The sequence below is a fragment of the Amborella trichopoda genome, chromosome 2, assembly GCF_054954075.1.
Source record: "Amborella trichopoda isolate Santa Cruz 75 chromosome 2, AtrichopodaSantaCruz75HAP2 v2.0, whole genome shotgun sequence".
NCBI classification, from domain to species: Eukaryota; Viridiplantae; Streptophyta; class Magnoliopsida; order Amborellales; family Amborellaceae; genus Amborella; species Amborella trichopoda.
Window position 1 is genome coordinate 64,534,381 of NC_142337.1, and position 22,012 is coordinate 64,556,392.

The 22,012-nt window shown below is 37.0% G+C and overlaps 1 protein-coding gene across 2 annotated transcripts; it reads right to left on the reverse strand.

Moving 5' to 3' along the window:
- Window positions 1-2,691: 2,691 nt before the first annotated feature.
- LOC18430337 (uncharacterized) lies at window positions 2,692-20,371 on the reverse strand. Of its 2 annotated transcripts, none has more exons than XM_006840495.4 (16): window positions 20,098-20,371; window positions 17,747-18,259; window positions 17,081-17,324; window positions 16,068-16,375; window positions 15,626-15,802; window positions 14,646-15,404; window positions 14,207-14,301; window positions 14,028-14,090; window positions 13,828-13,916; window positions 12,916-12,978; window positions 10,048-10,695; window positions 9,293-9,364; window positions 7,654-7,724; window positions 7,488-7,545; window positions 4,383-4,653; window positions 2,692-3,783 (listed from the first exon to the last, which is right to left on the reverse strand). In XM_006840495.4, exons 2-16 carry the CDS (start codon window positions 18,163-18,165, stop codon window positions 3,056-3,058), a joined length of 4,065 nt encoding a protein of 1,354 aa, XP_006840558.3. In that variant the 5' UTR covers window positions 18,166-18,259; window positions 20,098-20,371; the 3' UTR covers window positions 2,692-3,055. The 2 variants fall into 2 exon arrangements, with proteins under 2 accessions (XP_006840558.3, XP_020520445.1); XM_020664786.2 differs by having other exon boundaries at window positions 2,692-3,777; window positions 20,098-20,364.
- Window positions 20,372-22,012: the final 1,641 nt, after the last annotated feature.

Consider the following 22,012-nt stretch of genomic DNA (forward strand, 5'->3'; position numbering starts at 1 on the left):
CTTAATTCTCATATGGCTTTAGTTACTAGGAGCACGGAGACTCACTCTTGTATGACCCTTGATTCTTGATTGGTGGTGCCTCCTCATGGCAGCTCTCATGAAGTACCTTAAAATTTCCATGCCAATTTGTTGCTCATAGATTCCTAAAACTTAACAAACAATGTTTTTTGAAACTGTTGACATTGTATTAAGAGAGAGAGTACACTATACAAAAACACACACACAGGTGTTGTGCTGACTACAAAAAGGAAGAAGAAAAAGAGTTACAAGTTACAACCACTACTATTACAATACATTAAGAAAGGAACTAGGCAAAAAAGAAAATCCCACTTGAGATGGTTAAGGCGTAGGCAGTGAGGCTCCTTGTTTGGCTAGGGTGTCGGCCTCTTGATTGGCCTCCCTCCAGATATAAGTCCATGAAACTTGAGTGTACCTGCAAATGTTGAAAATCTCATAAAAAATGGACCAAAGTCTCCAGGGAGGGGGTGCCTCTTGGGAGGCCCAAGAGAGAACATTTTTTGAATCCCCTTCCACAAGGATGGAGCTCCAATCGGAGTTGAAGTTTTTCAGCCTTCCAATAGGGCACAGGCTTCTGCCATAGTGGCATCTGCTATGCCAATTTGGGAGGAGAAGAGAGGAGGGATATGCCCAAATTGTTTATGTAGATACCCTCAATACCTGCCGGACCCGGGTTGCCAAGGGACCAACCGTCAAAATTTAATTTGGGCTGGCCTGGTTCTGGAGGTCTCCAGAGGGAGGAGTGAGTAGCCTGTCTCAGGCGGTGGTATAGGATAGTGTGACAATTGAGGATGAAGTCAGATGCAGCGAAGGAATTGAAAAGTTTGCCGTTTGTTGCCCAAAATATGACCGACAACTTGATAGATTCCAGCACTTGGAGAGGGTGTCGGTACTGCCCCCTGAAGATCCTATTATTTTGCTCTTTCCAAATTCACCACAGGGTGGCCGCTATTGAAGCCTTCGACAACAAAGCACTGGATTTGGGCCACGGGAGGAAAGATGCTAGCTGGACTTGGTAGGGAACCGTAGGTGGAGTCACCCACGAGCATCCAAAGAATGTTCAGCTAATGTTAAATCTACCCCTGAAACAGATGAAAGATCACCCTACAAAAAAAACACACAATAATCATGAGAAAACCATGAAAACTGTCATGGTGTAAGGTACAAAACGGTTTCCTCTTTTCTTAGTGGAAAAGAACTGTCCACCCTCCAGGGACAGGCAACTCAAAGTGGACTCGATCCCCACGCTTGAATCTCCAAAGTCTTGCGTCAATTTTCCTGTTATGCAGATGCAAAGCAGCATAAAACTTCACTCCACATTAATCGATTGACTTGCAAATTTCAAGTGAATATTATCACTCAAACACACTAAAGGAAATCCCTTGCCAACAAAATCTAGTGACTTGCAAATTTCAAGTGAATATTATCACTCAAACACACTAAAGGACATCCCTTGCCAACAAAATCAAAAGAACTAAAGAAAAATGGAAACAATCCTCAAAATGCTAAAACAATTTAATGTTTTCATAAGGCAAGCAACTAGAATAAATTACCTGGAACACAAAAGAGGGAAGAAACTAGAAGCAAACAGCCACTGAAGCGAAGCAGGGAAATATTGCATTTGCAAAAGAACACAAATACTTTTCGCTAAGTGAATGGACCATCAAAGGTGATTTTTTTCTGAATGTTTAAAAGGAAAAAGAAAAAAGAGTTGCCCGACACAACACGATATGCATAAATCTACATTTATAAAAGCATCATGAGTTGACATTTCATGAAATTTGAACTTGGAATGGCTTTTAGTCAACTTCATGGCTAGTTCAGCTAAATTCTCTAACATGTTTTAGAGATGTTCATTAATATATCAACTTTGCTTCTCCTCATTACTCTTTTCTAGATATGTATTGAGTGTCTGAATCTGTGAAATGTTCCCACTTCCCCTTTCATTATTTAGCCCCACCTGATATCTTATTTTTTGGATTGCCAACGAATTTGTATAGTGCAAAAGTAAACACACAATTTCAAGATGTGTTCAATAGGCTTATCCTTTTGCTCATTACATCCCTAGCCTACCTTTAGAAGTACTAAAAGTATCCCAATCATCTAAAAATTGAACAAAACTCTCCACAAACCTTTGGCAGAGTTACTATTGAATATGACTCTCTCTTAAATGAAACAATTTATTTGTTGCTGTTTCTTAGATACAAAGAACCACATGACTAACGTACACTTCGAATTTTCTTCTTGTTTTCCCAGATATAAAGAACCACATAACTTATACTCCTAAAAATACGAACCTTAACATTGAACTTTCTTCACTATTTAGTTCTTTTGGTTTTTTCTTATTTTTCTGCTTTGCAATCTCTCATGCCTCCTAGGATGTTTGAGATGTTATCTCCCATAATTTGCTAATTTTCAGTTGGGAAGTACATTAATCCATTGAACAGTGACACAAAAAGTGGGACCCACCAGAATGAATTACTACCAGGATGACTCTCACACGAGTCACATCATCACTTCTCATTATTTTCTGGAAAGTTATCACTCCAATGGGCTATAGGTTTTCCTGGTCAATTGGATTAGAATACACTTTCCCATTTTTAATTGCTCCCAATTTTTTTATGGCAGCAATTTTCATCACTTAGGCACAAAAATATAGCTACAAGAAATATCTGCAACAAAGAAAATATGAAATCTTATTGGAAATAGAAATGTATGTACAAATTGAACTCTGATTTGCCACTCTGTAAGGCTACAAAGGATGCACAGGACAGATTTCATAGCCAGCCATGAGCTATACATGGGAAATCAAAACTTGGCATCAAGATCAGATAAACATTGTAAAGGGAGCAAGCCTTACAACCACCACATCGTACATGCTCCATGCAAACTCTGGGGAGAGAAGTATATAAAAGAATTAGTGGCTTACAAGCCCCAGCTGCCAATTGGTAAACTTGGAGAAGAAACCACTACACCAACTATATTTTCTTTTACTCCATAATGCACAAAAATATACAGAGGTACAACCAGATCGCCTTCAAACCATCATATGCAACTCTGAAAGGTCATCCATTGGGATCTCAAGCCCCATATAATCATGATCTTGCAAGCCTTCATCATCAACGTTCAACCAAGAACCGATATCTTGACTCTGTGCATCAAGGCCATCAGTAACAGCTAAATCATCTATTCCAGGCAGGGGCAATTGTGAAAAATCAAGAGGTCCATCAGTATCATTCAGTGAATCCTGGCCTGTGCTACCAAAATCTCGTTCATTTTTTATCTTGGTGCTTTGATTTGGTGGGACAATAGCCTTGGGCATCCCAGAAGCAGGACCAAGCAGACCATTCACAGAAGCAGACAATTGAGCTGTCTTTTGCTTTGGCTTTGGTTTGTTCTTCCTATCACCCTTGGTGTTGGATAAAGCTGGCCTGCCACATTTAGCTGTACCATTTCTACTTGAAATCTCTTTGTTGTGCCCCTTTCCCTCTCTATCTCTTTCACTCCTCTTTCCTTTTGCCCCCCCAGAGAGCGCACCACCGAAAGCTGAAGATGCTCTAGAAACAGTACTACCAACAACTTCATCGAGTAATACCTCCCTCCTCTTCACTTTACTTGACCATGTCTCTTCTTTCACAAAACTTGGTTCTGTTGAGTTATTGGCAGCTTGAAAAGCATTGGTGCTATCTCTGTCAATGTTGTTTATGTTCTGCCCCTTCCGCAAAACCAAACAAGGAATAGGATCTGAAGCCAATGAGGCTGCACCTGAAAAAGTAGCATTTAAACAAACTGGGAAAGTTGCCATTTGTTAGAAAAGAAAAAGCCATATTAAGGACTTCAGAGCAAACAGAATGAGCTCTAGGCAGATGAATAGTGGCAGGTGCCATGACATAACATCTAGACTCTAGTGCTCCACTCTCATCAGGTCCCAAGTAAACATCCAAAAAAGAAAAAAAAAAAGTACCAGAACATAAAAAACTCAAAAGAAATAACGGTCATTTTAGCTATAAAGAAATGGTCATCATCAAAAGGAGTTCGACAGATCAACCACATTGCGGATTACAAACCATAAGAAAACGAGGCACAATGAAAGAAGCGACACTGGAAACTAAAGTATAATCCAATGGACTATGGGAAACCATAAAGATCATTGGGGTCATCAACATCAATGGAGGCATAGAAGTATGACAGTTTCCGCTCTCTCACTCTCACTATCCATCATTTCATTGGGTGAGGTGATGGCCTAAAGAGACTGCAGTTTTTCCATAGTCCCTGGATCACTACAGACTCTCCCATACTAAAAGCATAGAGCACACAAATAATACAATACCACAGGAAATACAAAGAGGAATTATTCGTAATACCTGAAGTGTTAGATTCCAAAGGGCAGATGGCAGAATCAGCATAAACATGCCCAGCCTCCTCTATAGTGTCATCAATGTAGTCTGTCTCCACGCCTTGTAAAGGCACAGAACAGAGAATGTCCCTATATGCAGGCTCATCAAAGCAGCTCTGACCTGTCTCTTCAAATTTCCTACACCTAGCTAATGTTTTCTTGACAAAAGCTTGGACAGATTGCTTGGCAATCTTGTTGCTGGCACTTTTGGTACTAGAAGGATTTGGACCCCAGAATCCCTGTCAAAAAATTTATGATGTTTGAAATCTAACATATTACATAACCACAAAAGCAGCAGATTATTTACTTATTATTGTCGTATCACTAATATAAGAATGCATGAAGTTTTACATACTTCACAAAAAGAAAAGACATTTTATGGTCATATACATTTTGACCATATTTTAAAGATAATATTCATAGGGGAAGTATTCAGTATGGCTGCAGCTCTATAGAACCGCACCTCAAATCTTGCCAGAAAATGTAGTTCTCACAAAGAAAAAACAAATCAATAATCTCAAAAAAAGTGAATTCCAAGCCCTAAAAATAGTCCATCTTGCAACATACTTTCTAGACTGTCCATTTCAAGTCTCCATAGATCTACCAGATCTGCACTATTTGGATCTTCAAAATCCACAATTAGGGGTGGAAATAGATTTGCAGAGCGTAGGAACGGTTTCCGGCATTGGAACATTGGATTCTCTTTTAGGGTTCAAGATGCATCTTTACCAAATTTCACAAGAGAAAATATCAATTAAAGGGTCATACAACCAAACAATAACAATTGAAGGTTCCAAATCATACTATTTAACATTAAGAGTGTTGCTTTTTAAGGTTCATTTCACTCAGTTACCTCTCTAAAAAATATAGTAAAAAATTACCAAATTGCCCCTATTAAGGGGCATTTTAGTAATTTAGCCCCCCTTGAGTGGCCTTAGCAAATGAAAACATGTTCAGGTAGAATAATGTGGAACAAAGGTTTACAATGAAAAAAGTGAGTTCCGTGTTGCCAACCCTGAAAAAACAGGGGTGTTTTTGTTATTTAGAAGTTCCATGTTGCTAACTCTAACAACCATGGGTATTTTCGTAATTTGAAATGGGCCACTTAATGGGTTAAATTATGAAAAAGTTCATGCTAGTTCAAGGCTCCCAATCCTCACAAGGGCAATATGGTCATTTCTCTCTACTTTTTTAAGAGGTACCAGAGCGAAATGAAAACTTAAAAGGCAACACTCGTAATGATAAATAGGATGATTTGACACCCTTAATGATCTCGTAAGGTAATTTATATTTACCCATTTTATAAAGTAATGGCCATACAAAAACCCCACCCATACTAATAATCAGAACACAAAAAGAATTCTTTTATGCCTGCAACCTCAAACAAGAACTAAGCAACTAGTCACCAAAATCTGATGCCAGTTAGAAATGCCAAGGAAGCACAAAAGAGTGACATTTACATATGAGAGGAACCAGAATAACTGAATAAAAAACTATGAATGCATTGGTCAACAACCGTCTTAAAGCTGGACACGAGGAATATATAGATAGGAAAAGAAGCAAGGGTACAACCACAAATCACACGGGCAAAAATCAGGAGGATGAAAGTTGCCATGCAACATTAATGTTGAGTGCAGTAGATATGGATACTTTCAGCTTACGAAGGTCTGTTTTCGGGTAGTCAGGAGTAAAAGTATAGCATGATACTAGAGGCATACTGTTCACATCAGCCATCCATTTTTGACAATGGACGGCCAATTTTACTCGTAATATACTGAACAGAATGGAACAGGAATGATATTAAAGCCCTTATGCAACTCTATGGATGATGAGGTTTGGAAAGTGGGAATAATTATTTAAGAAAGTGTTTAATAAAAACTATTGGGGAGAATGGAGTAGTTTGGGATGCAGGCACAGGCTTGGCCTTGATGGTGTTGACACCCATAATGCTATGTCCTAGGCTCAAATCCTACAACTGACCTACCCAAAGAAACAAAGGGATGGGAATGAATCCAATGAAAAAAGGGGGCAAAAGGAAGAGGACGTCATAGAGAATGAATGGGCTCTCAGGACAAATTTGAGTGAGAGCATTTCCCCCAAATTGCAATATTATGTTTTGCATGCTTGTTCCATCATTCCTTGGAAATAATACTTCATTATAAAAAAGAAAAGGAAGATTGAGGTCAAAGCAAGGAAAAATAATAGCAAGGTATAAGAGCCTTAGACAGTTAAAAAAAGTTAAAATTCTTTTAACTCACAAGATGCACTCATATATGCTGTTAGATGACTTCATAAATTGATGCAGTGTATAGCTCAATGCAAATTAAGTTTTTCTTAACTATTGATAATGCATGTAATATTAGTTTCCTGATATCCTTTTTTTGAGAAGTGACTTACAATCTGTTACAATACATTAAGTCAACTGTTTTTCCTGTTTCCTTTTTCTTTATTTTAAAGGAAATTTACAGAAAATCCCATTTTACTTTTGTAATTTAAAAAGATTCCCCTATATGTCATATTTTACCCCCAAGTCCCACTTTTTGAGAGCATAGAATGTATTTTAAATTTATTTTTTTTGTACATCAGATTAAGCTCAAATTTGGGAGGACTATACTTCTCACCATCACGCACCTGTAAAAATATATAAAAAACAATAATTCAATAATAAAAATGACCAAAATGCCACTACAAGTCCACGGGCATTTTGGTATCTTATTTCTTTCAAAATTATATTTTTGTATTTTTAACTGATGTGTGATGACAGAAGTATGCACACCCCAAATATGAGCTTAATCTAATGTATAGAAAAAATAAAATAAAACTGAAATACACTATACGCTCTCCAAAAAGACTTGAGCACAATCTACGAAATATAGGCGACTATTTTAAATTTAAAAAATAGATGGGATTTTCATGAAAATTTCCTTCTTTTTTTTTTTGAAAATATATTTTTTTGAAAATTTCCCTTACTTTAATATATGTTATACCAGTTATCATAAAACCCTGAACATGCAGTACATGACACCATAATACAAACACTGATAAAAGAGGATCTCCAGCTATTAGAAATTACCATATACTTCTCATATGCAAGTCCAACAAGTTTGTTTAATGCAAGATGCTGGCGTTCCCTACAGAAGCCAACAAAAGTGACAAATGTTGCAATCAAATATGGAACATCAATATGGTTTTGAAACAATGAAATGAAAGGAAGGAGAATAAGACAAAGTGGTTCTCACCTTTTTTCAGGTTCTATCTTCTCGGTGACTGCTTTTTCCAATTTCACAAGCTCTTTTTTATTCTTCAAAAGCTATACAAGCAGTAACATGTCAATAAAGAGTTAGAAAAATTATTAGAATCAGTCTAAAGGAGAGTATCCTTAGCAAGATAAGTGCAACTAAACAATCAAATTATTGGTAACTAAAAAAAAAGTGCATTTAAGACAATAAGAAGCGTCAAAAGGTAAGGGATCATATGGATCCTGATATCTGCGCAGTTCATGTGATCATTTCATTTCAAATTAGCATTCAGCAGGTTAGCACTTCCCTAATCATATATATATATATATATGGAAAATGATGGCGTAGGCCTACTAACCTACAACTACATATGAGCCCAACGACCCAGATTGAATCTGAGCCAATCCAATGATCACGATTGCATTTCATATATGAATTTTAATTTTTTTTCTATAAATCCAAATCACTTGAAATTTTTGAAGTGTATTCTTTAAAATAGAAGAATCCAATAAACATATCAAAAAAATATTTCATATAAAATAAATTGACGAAAATAACCCCAAAACTTTTTAGGGGTATTTTGGTCAATTTATATTTTGTGAATTATTTTTTTAATATTTTTATTAAGTGCACCTTGCTGAGCAAAATAGACGCCTAAAATTTTATGGAAATCGGATTTGTAGAAAAAATTAAAATTAAAATACGAACTGCAGTTGTGACAGTCAGATCGGCCTAGATTGAATCTGGGCCGTTGGGCTCATATGTAGTTGTAAGCTAATGGGCTTACGCAATCATTTCCCTATATATATATATATATATATATATGGGAAATGATCTAATGCAACCACACCTCTAGAAAACCATATTTTTTATATTTGTATGACCCTAAATTTTGCACACACATTCTCTTCATCCTCATAATCAATCCTACAAAAAAAAATTCAATTTGTACCCTAGATATGGTCAAAATTAGTACCCATCCAACAATGAATCTCGACCATCCATTTGGTGAATTTCAAGATCTAGACCTTAACAAATTCAAAATCACTTTTTCTTTTTTAGCATTATTAATCTAATGATGATAACGCTATATAAAAATTTTGGGAATAAAAAAATCCTTCTGAAGCCTATATCTAACCATCTCAATAAAATGCACGGTTTATATTAATTGGGCTAGAATGAAAACTTTCTAGAACATTTTTTCAAAATTTTCTTTTTTGTGATTATTCTTCAGAATGAAAAGAGTGCACATTTAAAAATTTCATATCAAAAAAATGTCTCTAACACGGTTTTTGAAGATGGTTGCATTATACTACTATACAACCGTTGCATGAAATCATTCCCCTATCTATCTATATATATATATATATATATATATATATATATATATATATAATCAAATTCTGGTCTACAAAACAAATTACTTAGTAACAATGAACAGCCATCCCCACAGATTTTCATCCTCACTATGAGTTTGCAATAGTATGTCCATCTCTTATTTTAATGCACTGATTGTTGGAATACACTTTAAAATGTTGGATCTGGGATTCCCATCATATAATAATTTCTTCCTCTTTGATTATCAATGTTCAGTGACCAGAAGGATATGCTACAAAAAGACTAGGTGACCAAAAAATACCTGTTCACGGAGCTCCTCCTTACATTTAGCAATGTCTTCATTGATTTCATATTCTCTATGTGCTAGGTCAGGCTGAAACAAAACAAAAATACAACCATATAAAACTGAAAACTTTTGCTAAAAATAAAAAAGTAACAAATCTAAAACCTGGAACCACGGCCATGGCCGTAAAATCTGCACTCTCGTAACACAAAAAATTCCAACTAATTTAATCACCTTCCTAACTTTTTGAGATTTTTGGTCCACCAGTAGTGCCCCCTCCCCTCTACACACACCTCTCTCTTTTCTTTTCTTTATTTCCCCTTTTCTAATGGTTCACCATGAATGTCTTTTGTTTCATTGTGTTATGAAATTCTCTCTTTTATGAAGTACATTTTAACAAACAATGAAAAACTTAAAGTGCACATATGGTACACAGTATTCCAAGAAAGTAAAAAAGGAAGGATACAGAGGAAAACTGCAGCAAGTGCCACTTTGATAAACAGATTGAAAGCAAAACCAAAATCAAGAGAAGATGGACCATAAACTGAGAGTGAAATTACTCCTATCAAAGAACCAAAAAAAAAAGCAGTAAATGTCTTGTAAGTCATATAAGGTGCATCAAGACATATTCTTACAGAGGGAATTTGCAACTACACATGAGAACATCAATGATAGCTTTCATCCAAAAAATACATAAAGATCCGCATCAGATACTTCACAAAACTAAGGTAATCATAAGTAAGACAATTTCATATAAAGGAAAGAAAACCTACCACCACCTCGGGGAAAAGTCCAATACTGTGAAGCTCCAGTAGAATCTTCCCATCCAAGGACATCTGATGATAGTCAACTTCTGTAGACTGTGATACATTTGGACTCTGGCCAACATCTGCAACATTCTCAAAATCTGAATGTAGGCCATTCCGATCAACCAGTTCATCATTGTATTTCCAAATATTGGGAGCTATATAACCATTGGAAGCAGATCTTTCACCATTTAAAGAACTTCGTAAACTCAGACCATTGCAGTTGCTTGATTCTGTCAAAGGAAGTATGCCAGACTCTAAACCGTTAATATTTTTGAACTCACTCTCAGTATACTTATTACTTGTATCAGATAAAAAACAATTGTTCATATAACTTAAGGATTCGTCTTCTATTCTACTAGATCTATAGTGTTCTTCAATGTTGTCTTCTACAATTAGAGCTGAAAGAAGCCTTTGAGAAAGTGGGATGACAGTGTTGTGCCATTCCCCATTATCCAAATTCCCTGAATAAGCATCCGTGTCTATGGTTTCATTCTTAGAGGGCACATCCTGGCCACATTCATCAACCATCGCATTTTCATTTGGAAGAGCACTACAAATGTCTCCAGAAACAAGGGCCAGAGATAACTGCTTCACATCGAGTGCCTTAGCATCCTGAAATCAGAAATGGAGCAGTTCACAGGTCTAATAAAATAAATGATCAAGAAAAAAATGCACACAAAAGTAAGTAAAAAATAAACTTAAAAATAACGAGTGGTCCACACTAGAAGCCATCTGTGTGTCAAGACCACAACCAATGGTATCTTTTACCCAGAAAATACCTCTACCATTAAGTTATAAACATAGAGCCTTATGCATATATATGCCTATAATCAAGCGCCTCCAATGCAAAACACACTATTGAAGTCAATCCGAAATGGACAGACCAATCAAGTTACTTGACTCAGTGTTGGCAAAATCAAACCGGAAAGGTTATCCGGACATGGGCCAAGAAGCGGTTTAACCGGCCTAACTGGTAAACCGGCCGATTCAACCGTTCTAACCAGGCAAATCCCAAGTGGTCAAAAAAGTGTTGAAAAAAATAAAAAAGACGCAAAAAACTATATACTAAAATATAAAAAGTATATAAAGATTGATTAAAACAAAACACATTCCAATGAAGTTAAAAATTAATGAAAAAAATGGATTTTAACGAATCAATTTGTGCTTAGGGTATTTTTAAAATTTTCTGAAAAGGATGGGAAAATATAAAAGTGAGTATTAATGCCCAAAACAAATTTTAATCTTTACCATAATGTAAAGAATATTAAAAAAATACATTACAAACCAAATTCCTTATTTTTGGGAATTTATATACATTTTTTTGAAATTTGTTTTTGGTAAATACCGGTCGATCATCAAAACCGGAACTAGCCAACAGATCTAACCAGGTGGTTAGCGGTTAGATCACCCGGTTTTTCTAACAGTGACTTGACCACATTACCCAGGATAGGAAGAACAACTGCTTAATCTTGTCTAAAATAACCAACAGACCGAAATTCTGATTCAGGGTGACATTTAGAGTTTCCTGTAGTCGATGATGATGATAATTCCTTTCTAGTCCCCTGATAATTTTCAATTTAACAATAATTTTTTCTACTTTTCAATTATTATTTTTTTGGGTTCTCTCTAGCACAAATTAAACTGCCACTACATTTTTCAAACACGGACAAGAAATCCAGCACCACCACTTCTGTCAGTGGAGTCAATTTTTGTACTGACTTTGTGCACATGCCCATGACTGGAGAAAGGAGAGTTGGAAGGAGGGCAAGCCCTGCCTGCTGGCCACACAGTCCTACATGGACGATCGACAGAGAGAGGCAGATATAATGGCTTTACCTACAACAACCAAGAGAAATATGGGCACAGGCCTGAGCAACCTGGCCACCACTCCAAGGATAAACACAAGGAAGCAAGAGCAGTGTCTCCCTGCAGAGGCACAGCAGTGACAGTTCTGCCTCACCGTGCAAGTGTGTGTCGCACGTGTGTGTGTGTATGTGTGTGTGTGTGTGTGTGTGAGAGAGAGAGAGAGAGAGACCAACCAACACAAGGGAGCCCCAACTGTTCACCTGGCCCACTCCGTGTAAGGAGAAGGCAGCAGACAAGAAAGGGCCCACATTCTCTCCCTCCCTCCTTATAGGGAAGGTGCACAGTTGGTTCCACTAGTGTGAGGAGTGGGTGCCAGGGGTATTCATATACAGTTATATACTTATTAAGGGCAGTTAGCCATTGTGTAGATGAAACAGGTGTCCAAAGTAGACACCTGAAAGCAATAAAATAAATTTTTTCTAGAAAAAGGGAAAATATTGGCAAGTATCTCTTTCACATTTACAGATCCAAATCAGAAAATAATGAACAGGTAGAAATAGTTGAAACAGTTTAAGCTGAATATGAGCTACAATTCTTCTTTGAATAAAAAAGGAGAAGAAAAGGAAGAGAAGTAGCCAGTTTGCTGTGGACTGGTCAGATACTTCCAGTTTATCAGTTCAGGTCAAGCTGCTCGAGCTATCTACATCGCTCATTATTGTTTCCCCCCACCACAACTAACTGGGCTAAAAGATAAACTGGTACTAGTATGACCAGTGCCCTTACCAGTACAGATACAGGACTAGATTTACCTAAATAGGGATATAAATCTTGTTAAAACAATGTTTCTTTTTTAGAAAAATTACATGAAAAAGGGGTGTGTTGTTAAAACAATGTTATTACAAAACAAAGCTACATCATAAGAGCCTGTGCCAAATATATGAAACATTGGATACAAGACTTGTGAAAAATAGCTTCTTGATAACATGGATACATATGTGGCGACAAGTAAAAAAATGCTCACAATACCTTTGGATTCTGATCAGCATCGAACGGAGAAATATTTGCATTGGAAGCATCAGCCATCTGAATCTGTTTCCATGGACAAACAAGATCAGCAATGAATGAGCGAATATCTCATTGCCTAGTACTGATACCGGCAGTAGGTATTAGTTCTGACATGCAATGGTCCAAAAAGTTCTTCAAGTATGTCCTATGTGGATGTGCAATGGTACAACTTCCAGAAATGAGTGTAGGAATCACTATCCAGTTAGTGTTTTTAGTGTTACTATATTTTTTTTATTTTTTATTTTTAAAAAAGAAAAAGAAAAAAACTTAAAGTCACCTACTTAGAAATGATAACATTTATTAATAAGGTGCCATTTATTCCATAGAAAATTGGCACAATTTGTCTTACAGTTCAATTTTCAATACAGCCGCAGTATAAAATCACATTTATGAATCAATATATAGTTACACACAACCGTAGATCTATAAATTTGCAAGTAATTTAAAATGCATATTATGCAACAATAAAGTCAAATTTCATCATTATAAAGGAAAAAGTAAACTCTCTCCATCTTAAGATAATGCACATAACACATACCTAATAATATCAGGGTACATTTTTTAATTTTGTTAGAATGGGTTCCAATGTACAGATTGGACACTTCTACATATTTTGGGTCACGTTACTACTGCAGATTGGTATGCATTTTATAGGTATTAGTACAAATATTTTAGCAATGATCTCTGAAACAGTACTGTACCAATACCTGAAGCTGGTATGCCTAGTAGGCTGGAACGGGTCACATACCCGAACCAAGTTTCTGAATAACTATATATGGTTAATAAAGTAGTCTCTCATGAAATAGATAATAGGATCATATGTACGCCAGAATAAACTCCCAGATATACATAAAGTTACATGTTGCTCATTACCTGTTGCTTCAAAAAGGTAATGTCTTCCGCAGAAACAAAAGCAAATATCGGTTCCATATGCTTCCAAAATAAGCCAGAACAAGCCTGACCTGTGATAACAACAAAGAGGGATTTACTTATAGTAGAAAAGACAAAATTTGAGAGAGAGCATGAAGAACTCGTAACCATATATTTACTAAGGCAGGTTGTGTAATGCCTACAGCTGTCACTCAAAGCAGCACTTGCAGCAGCCAATAACTCTTCATGGTCATCATATGACTCAACTGAAGAACAAGGAGTATATTAGCCCAAGTCTCGAAATAACACCACTAATGAGGTAAAATGAATATGAGGTAACAAAAAGAAAGATTTTTACAAATTAACACAGAGGCCAAATTACCTGCAACCTCTGACAATCCATTGCTTATGCCATGCCTAGGCCGAGTAAATGCCTTTCGGTCCGATGACCTTTTATTTGGTGGACGGCCAACCTTACTGCGTCAACAAAATAAAATAAAATAAAATAAAATAATGAGTGACCAATACAAAGGGATCATTATGGTTAAACTACAAGAAAATATACAACAATCCAATGGACAATGTAATAACAATAGTTCATCAGGTTATCACAATCCACATAAGTGGATGGTGATGACGAGAGAAAGGAACACCACATTGGGATCAGATATTGTTCTGGCAGGTCCAAATCTTTCTCCATCACTCTAGCAGATGATGATAACCCACTGAACTATGTTAAGACCAAAGTCCATACGATCATAGACTACTTTCCCAATAACTAGCAAGGTTAAATGAGCAACAGTCAAGATAAATCATCCCACCTCTCAATCTTATCACTATTCTGCCGGACACTTCTGAGCTGCTTTGCATTAACAGCATCATCTTTTTCCATTGTTGGAGACATGCCAGCCCTCAGATAAGAACCTCTCCCAGAACGACCTTGTCTCCTGACCCCATCTCCCAGACTTTCTTCAGCAAACACTTTGTTCTTTCTTGAAGGCAGCAGAACGGTCGAAACCTTGGGAACAATTTGACCAACATTCTCATCTATTGCACTCTTTCTCCTGCCCTTCTCCTTTGGCTTAGTTTCAACAGCTCCAGATTCTTCACTTTCTGACAAACCAGCGGAAGATAGACTATCTCCGATTAATTTAACCTGCTGTGTATTTTTGGACAAACGCCTAGACGGCCCCAAACCACCATCGGTGCTAGTCAATTTGGAACCAGCATCTGTACTTGCAAAGCCTTCAGAAGAAGTAGGAGCTTCACGGTTAGAAACAGGTGGGACTAAATTTGTCCTTGCAACTCGAGCCATCTTTGGGGGTCGTTGGCCTCCCCATTTAGCCACAGGAGGGGATGATGAACTTCCAGACATGGGGCGCTTGCGGTTACCAACCCCACTAACTGGCTGAACTTTACTTGTGGAGGGATTTTCCCATCCCTCAGAATTTCCAACCGCACGAGGAACACTAGAGGATGACTTGACCAATGTAGCCGGACTAGATCTCGGCCCTCGAGTGGTATTTCCTTTTGCCATTGATGTAGGACTCGCTGCGCTATTATCTTCACGGATTGTAGGCCTAGATAAAAGAAATTGTAATAGCGGTCACTATAGCCACAATAGCCAACAGGATAATCCTAAAACTTAGAGCTTAGCATATAAAGAATGGGACAGTAAATCTTTGTGGAAAAACAATGAAGCAGGATCTCTGAAATGAAATCTCCCTCTCCCTGATGGTAACATTTGACAGGCTAAGGCCAAAAAGATGTTAATGGAAAACATTAGGGGCTCTGTATTTACTTGGTGATGCTCTTGGGAGTTACTCTTTCTTTGTCCAACCCGATAAAATGATCCTTTCTATCATTTGAAATGGAACCACTGTCATGTTCACTCCTTTGCAAGGCACGAAAACTGGAACTACCTTGAGGTAAGTTAGCATCCGACTTGCTGGCTCCTACAATTCCAGAAAGCCCAGACCTACAAAAGTGAAGGTCAACAATAAGTTTAATCAAATATAAGAACATGTATCAGCAATAAAAATGAAGCATGTGAAATAAAAGGATAAAACACCCATATCGCAATAAAACCATACATGACACATGCATGTGTGCATGTGCATAAGAATACAGATATTTTGGTGTTTTTTTTTTTTTTCTTTTCACATACTGAGCCTATGCTGGCTTAAGGAAGGGCAAAACACAGAGGCGAATAAAAGAACAATGTGGCAAGCCGTTCCACACACCTAAAACCATGGCCATTGCTCAATCTTGACCGAGAATCACCACCAAGTCTAGGCTGTATCCCTCGTTTGAGTTCTCGATCACCATCCAGCACTTTGTTGACACTCACACCTGTACTTCCGGAACCATCTATCTTCATTCCAGAGCGCTTCTTACGCAACTTCTTTTTTTCCCAGCCATCCCCACCAGATGCTAATGGCCTACTATTATCTTCAGACTGAATCAGACCCCCATTTCCAAGCCTAAAGAGGTCTCTGTCCCTCTCTGAGGCCCCGGATGGTCTAGCTGTACCATGATCCCGTGTATCCACCTACAATGAACCAGAGCTTAGAAACACATACTTTACCAAAATAATGAATATAACTCCATGACTAAAATCTAAGGTGCACAGTATTGCCAGAAAAGAAGAAAGTGATGAAGATGAATGTTATTTTGCTAGCTAAATATGGAGATCTGCCTCAGCATTTTTCCTCAAATAAAAGATCCCTTCTACGCGTTTTCTATTAATAAAATGCACCCGTTGACCTGCCAAAAGAGAAAAAAGAAAGAAAAGAAATGCATTCACTGCTTACTAAGAAGAACATGAAAGAGATAAAAAGTGCAAGACATAAAAGTGAACCAAGCAGAAGAGGAAAGAATCAGCCAACAGGAAGATACATTTGAATTGCAAAAGTGGACAGCTAAGGATTGAGATGTAGTACCAGTTCAAAGCTGTTCTTATCTAAACTACTAGTTGAAAACTCAAAACCTAAACAGGCGGTATTGTCCCTTCATGTGGTCATCCTATAAATCACTCATGCATAGCAGTGGTAACCATTCATTATTTGATTTGATAAGGATGCAAACCACCAATGCTCCAATTATAATAAAAGAAGTTAGAGAATGCAGAAAAAACCACCTCAAATAATGCTATATGGAAGGAAAAAGGACAAGTTCTTGCCAAAGAAAGGGACAAATCAATAAACTAAAAGATAATGACTAAAATGAACACCTAAACCAACGAATATATATGAACCTGTAAGTCCACTGCTGATGCTCGCATGCGTCTATTAGGAACAGCACTCTTACTCCTATCCTCTGATGCATTTGAGGTCAGCTGACTCTGAGATGCCATTTTGACTATGCTACCCCCTGCTACAGATAAGGCATTCACACGTTCGCTTGGAGAGACATCAATCCTCCCTCGTTTTCTTGGAATAGTCGCTTGTCCATACTTTTCCAATTTGGATGTGGCTTCATTCAAATTTTTCACCCGCTCCCTGATTGAGATACATAGATCTCATGAGATGAATCTAACTGAAGCCTCAGAAGCAGGGATGCTAATATTGGCCACATTAGACAAACCATGAGGCTATACATATGCTATGAAATCCCATGCAGACATGGAAACAAATCTTTGCAGCAGGTGCCAGAGAAAAAGCCCTAGGCCCGCATATAAAAAATGCATGCACACCCATGATGCATAAAAGCATTTTCAAAACGTACATTTCAAGAGAGAAAAATGAAAACAGAAGTAGTTTAACAAAGTGAGTGAATGAAAAAAACATAGTCCAGTGGATCACCACCATCCAATGAAATGATGAAGTGGTGATGGAGGGACTGGGCCCCACCATTGGAACATGTCATGGTCAAATTCTCTCTATATCCATCCTTTCATATTACACTTCCCCTGAGAAAGTACCTCGCCCGAACGAAGTTTTCATGGATACCGGCTTTAACACGTTTGAGTTCATCAAGGGCTAGAGGGGGGAGAGATTTTGCTTGAACAGTCCCTAAAGAAGGGTCTTCAGAAGTAACGCCAAGTGCCATGCTGATCACCTTACGAAGTTCCCCAGGTCGTGCAAACTTGAGGTCACCCATTGAAAGTGGGTCCACTAGTGAGAAGCTCATTGCATCTCCATGCGATGATGCATGGTTTCGAGATGCATTTGAAAGAGGAGTGAGAGTTCTATTCTCCATCCCGTCACGAAAGCTGCTCGATCTCTCCAAAGAGCCTGCTGCATAGCACCCACGATGGCCACTTGGGTAGCTTGAACCATATGTATGACCATCAGGGCTTGCAGAAGAGAGCTCCAACCGTGCACCAGTTGACATGGTCATGGCCTTCGTATGGTCTTTGAAGAATGTTGTACAAAAAGATGCAAATGCATCAAAAGTGTACCATGCATAGCTACTGAACTACAATCCCCACTTACTGCAAAACAAAAAAAAGTGAGTACAGTGATCATTTGGAAATTCAAAAACCAGTGAAAAGAAACCAATATAGCAGCTAATAAAAATTAATCTAGAGAAAGTTAAAAAACAAGAAAATGACTATCACACATGTATTAAGGTGCTAAACAACCAACCCAGTCAATTAGAATACCATCCTCAAAATTTGTGGAAACTTAAACAAAATCTAGCATTTAAAACATTGGTATGACATATAAGAAAAAACACTGCCAAAAAAACAAAACGGTAAATTATTATGGAAGTTACGGCGCAAGCACTTCTTAAGTAATGAATCAAACATCACCTACAAAAAACTCCCACAGTGAAAGCCATCTTGTTTCTACAAATCTTATCTATAAATAGAATAACAATTCCATCAAAGAAAAGGTTTCGTGTATCAGAAAAGGTGTGTCCCAACATTAGCAACAGAAAAGATTTTAAAACAACATTGTATAATCCAAAAAGTTGTTGTGTCCTAAACAAAAGTCACATTGTTTCCGAACATACATACCTTAGCCAATTTTTAAACAGCGTCTGAGTACAACAATAACCTATATTCTTTTAGCAACATATTCCCTTCTAAGTGGGAATAAGATGTCTTCATCTATTTTTGGTGATTCTAGTTTTCTTGTTTTGAAAAAAGGGAAATAGAATTGCTGAAAATTGATGAAGCTGTAAATAGTGCTCCAACTTCAAAAAGTGCTCCAACTTCAAATGAGACAAACATCATGAACCCACCTTTCGAACACACCCAGTTTTCAAGAATTACCATTTTATTACAAAGATTACTTCAAAATCCAACCAAACCCCCACCCTGCAATAACAAATAAAAAATAAAAAATAAAAAATAAATAACTAATAATAATAATAATAACAATACACCATAAAATCTTCATTCTCCGGGCCTCAATTTACTTTTTCCATTCTAATCTATAGATTTAGGAATTCTGACCCTATTCTAATTTTGATTCTATGATGCACCAGGAAAGTGGCTCCAGCAACTTGACAAATCTTGAATCTAATACAGACTACAAGAAAATGCATATAGCTGTAAGTTATACAAAGTCCATAGATGATCATCAAAGATAAAGACTTAATTCATGCACATGCATGCATAATATACAACACAACATCTAACTCAGATATGGTTGCTTTTTATCACGGGAAAAAACTACAAACATGTTTTATTATCCAAGGACCAATAAAAATACAGAAATTTGTATTAAGTTAAAGCACAAATGGAATCCATTGAACTGAAATAGGATTTATCAGAAAACAATTACTTTAAAAATATATCCATATCTGTACAAAATTCCCTCCAGAAAACTCTTCAAGTTCAAACTAAATCCAAAGACCCCTTAAGTAAAACAGAGTAATTCAAGGTATTCCAATATTCCCCAAATCCATCTAACTTAAAAATCGTTTTTTTCCTGCGTTTCCAGATAAAAATTCATCCGCATGAACTCAAACCCGAGTTTTGAGTTCACATTTAAGACCATGCTAAAATTTAACAGAACTCAGGTTGCATCATCTTCAAAATGTTAACCCTATTCCATATTACAAAACCAATTCCAAGATCAAACTTAACACAGAGATAAGCGTGAGGAAGAGATCACAGATAAAATTAACGGCGTAACAAGCAAAAACAAAGAAATCAAGTAACACAGAAATAAAACCCTAGGAATCAGATAACGCATGCACACATAGTCTTAAATATGGAACTATAAAGTAGAGAGAATTTAGAGAGAGGAAGACAAGATCACAAATTTAGAGAGAGGAAGACATAAAAAGATGACAAATTTCAGCATTATTAGTAATCACCTGCAATGAATATCGCATCACTCCAGAAAAAACCCTAGAATTTGATCACAGCTCATGGAGTAAAACCACAAAAACGAAGATATCGCGGGAAATAGAAGAGCAATCGCGCCCACTGTGCAGGGATTTTTTTTCAATGGCGTCGGGTTTTAATGGAAAGGCCTTTTTTTGTATCACCAAATTAAGACATGAGCTATGACACCTTGTAATATTTAGTTCCTCCTTTCAAGGACCTAGAGAGAAAAAATGCACTTAACAAACACTAACCTTTCACAATTAAATACTTAATACCCTTACATATCGAAGCGCTCGATAAGGGCAGAATCGGGCCGGCCCGGTCGAGGCAAACCGCCAAGATTTGGCCCCAAGCTGGCCTTGTCTCACAGGGCCGAGCCGGGCTACAAAAAAAAATTGGCAGGATCTAACCTAACTGAAACCTATCCCGACCCTTGGGCCACGCTTCGTGACATAGGGCCGGGCCATATTGACCAGCCCATCGCCGGTCCTGACGCTCAATATAATTTTTAGAGACAGAAAATTCATTAAGTGGGTTTTACAAATCTAATGACACTTAATCTTTCTTGTTGAAGTGCTTAAAATACATAGACTCCATGTTCCCCCTTTATTATGAAAATGTGTGTTGGTTAATTCTTCATTAATATATAGGGGGCACGTGCCCTATGTTTTGCTTGGCTTTGGGGGCTCTAGAGAAAAAAAAATACTCTTATGTCTTAACAACGTAGGCTTGATTTTTAGAGAGGGAAATGTCTAAATTAAGTTTTAATTACACAAAGCTTGTAAAATTTGGGATTAAGACGCCACCTCTTCTTTCTAAGTTAGCAATGGTGTCATTATTAATGCAATGGTTAATGTTATACAAATTTTAGTAAGTTGTAGAGAGAGAAAATGTTCATATTGGCGCTTTAAGGCTCAAAATCAAATTCGTGGTATGATTTTTTTTGCTAATCATAGTCGTTATGGTGCGGACACTATTCTCGCCAGAGTCTACGAAGAGAAGAGAAGTTTCCTTTTTCCTTTCTTTTTTTTTTTTTTTTTTTTTTTTTTGAATCTTGAATCCACAAAGACTAGTATAGGTAGACTACCTGATCCAAATCGGGGGATCAATGGGAACTGACTTGGTTCCTAGTTGGAACTAAGAATAGGGCCGGTTCCATAGAAATGACTAGTTCCTCGAGGACACCGGCATGTTCTGCCAAGAAATTGGGCCTAGATCGCCTAGTTACAATTTTGTATTCTTTTTTTCTTTTTCTTTTTAGTGAGTGATTCTCATCTAAGAGAATCACTTGGATCACTAATTCAGATTAGCGATTCACCAATGGGGACTGATTTCTTAGATGGCCAGTTCACCTGGTCAATCTAGGTTTTAACACTTAGCACTTAGCAAAAATACCTTATATCACAACATTTGCTTTCTGCAAAAGAGAGAAATGTTTGCAAGTGTTTCAAAAATCAAAGAGCGAATTACATACAGGCACAAAAAAAAAAAAATTCGAAATGAGTCAATTTTGGGTTGAAATTACACGAAAGGTTGAAATTCTCAGGATATCATCCTCACACCGCATTTTGATATATATATATATATATATATATATATATATATATATATATATATATATATATATATATATATATATATAAGATATTACAAAACCCCTATAGGCGAAAATGAACAGTGATTTCGCCTACCCTCATCACCGTCCAAAGTTCATTGCACGATCACGATTGTCCAGTAGTATTTCATTTTCCATTTTTTTCTACAAATCGAAATGATCTGAAATTTGGAGCATGTGTTTGTAAAAAATAAGCAAATCTACAAAAAATGTATATATAAATATATTTTACATGAAATAAATTGACTAAAATACCCCTAAAAAATTTCAGGGGTATTTTGCTCATT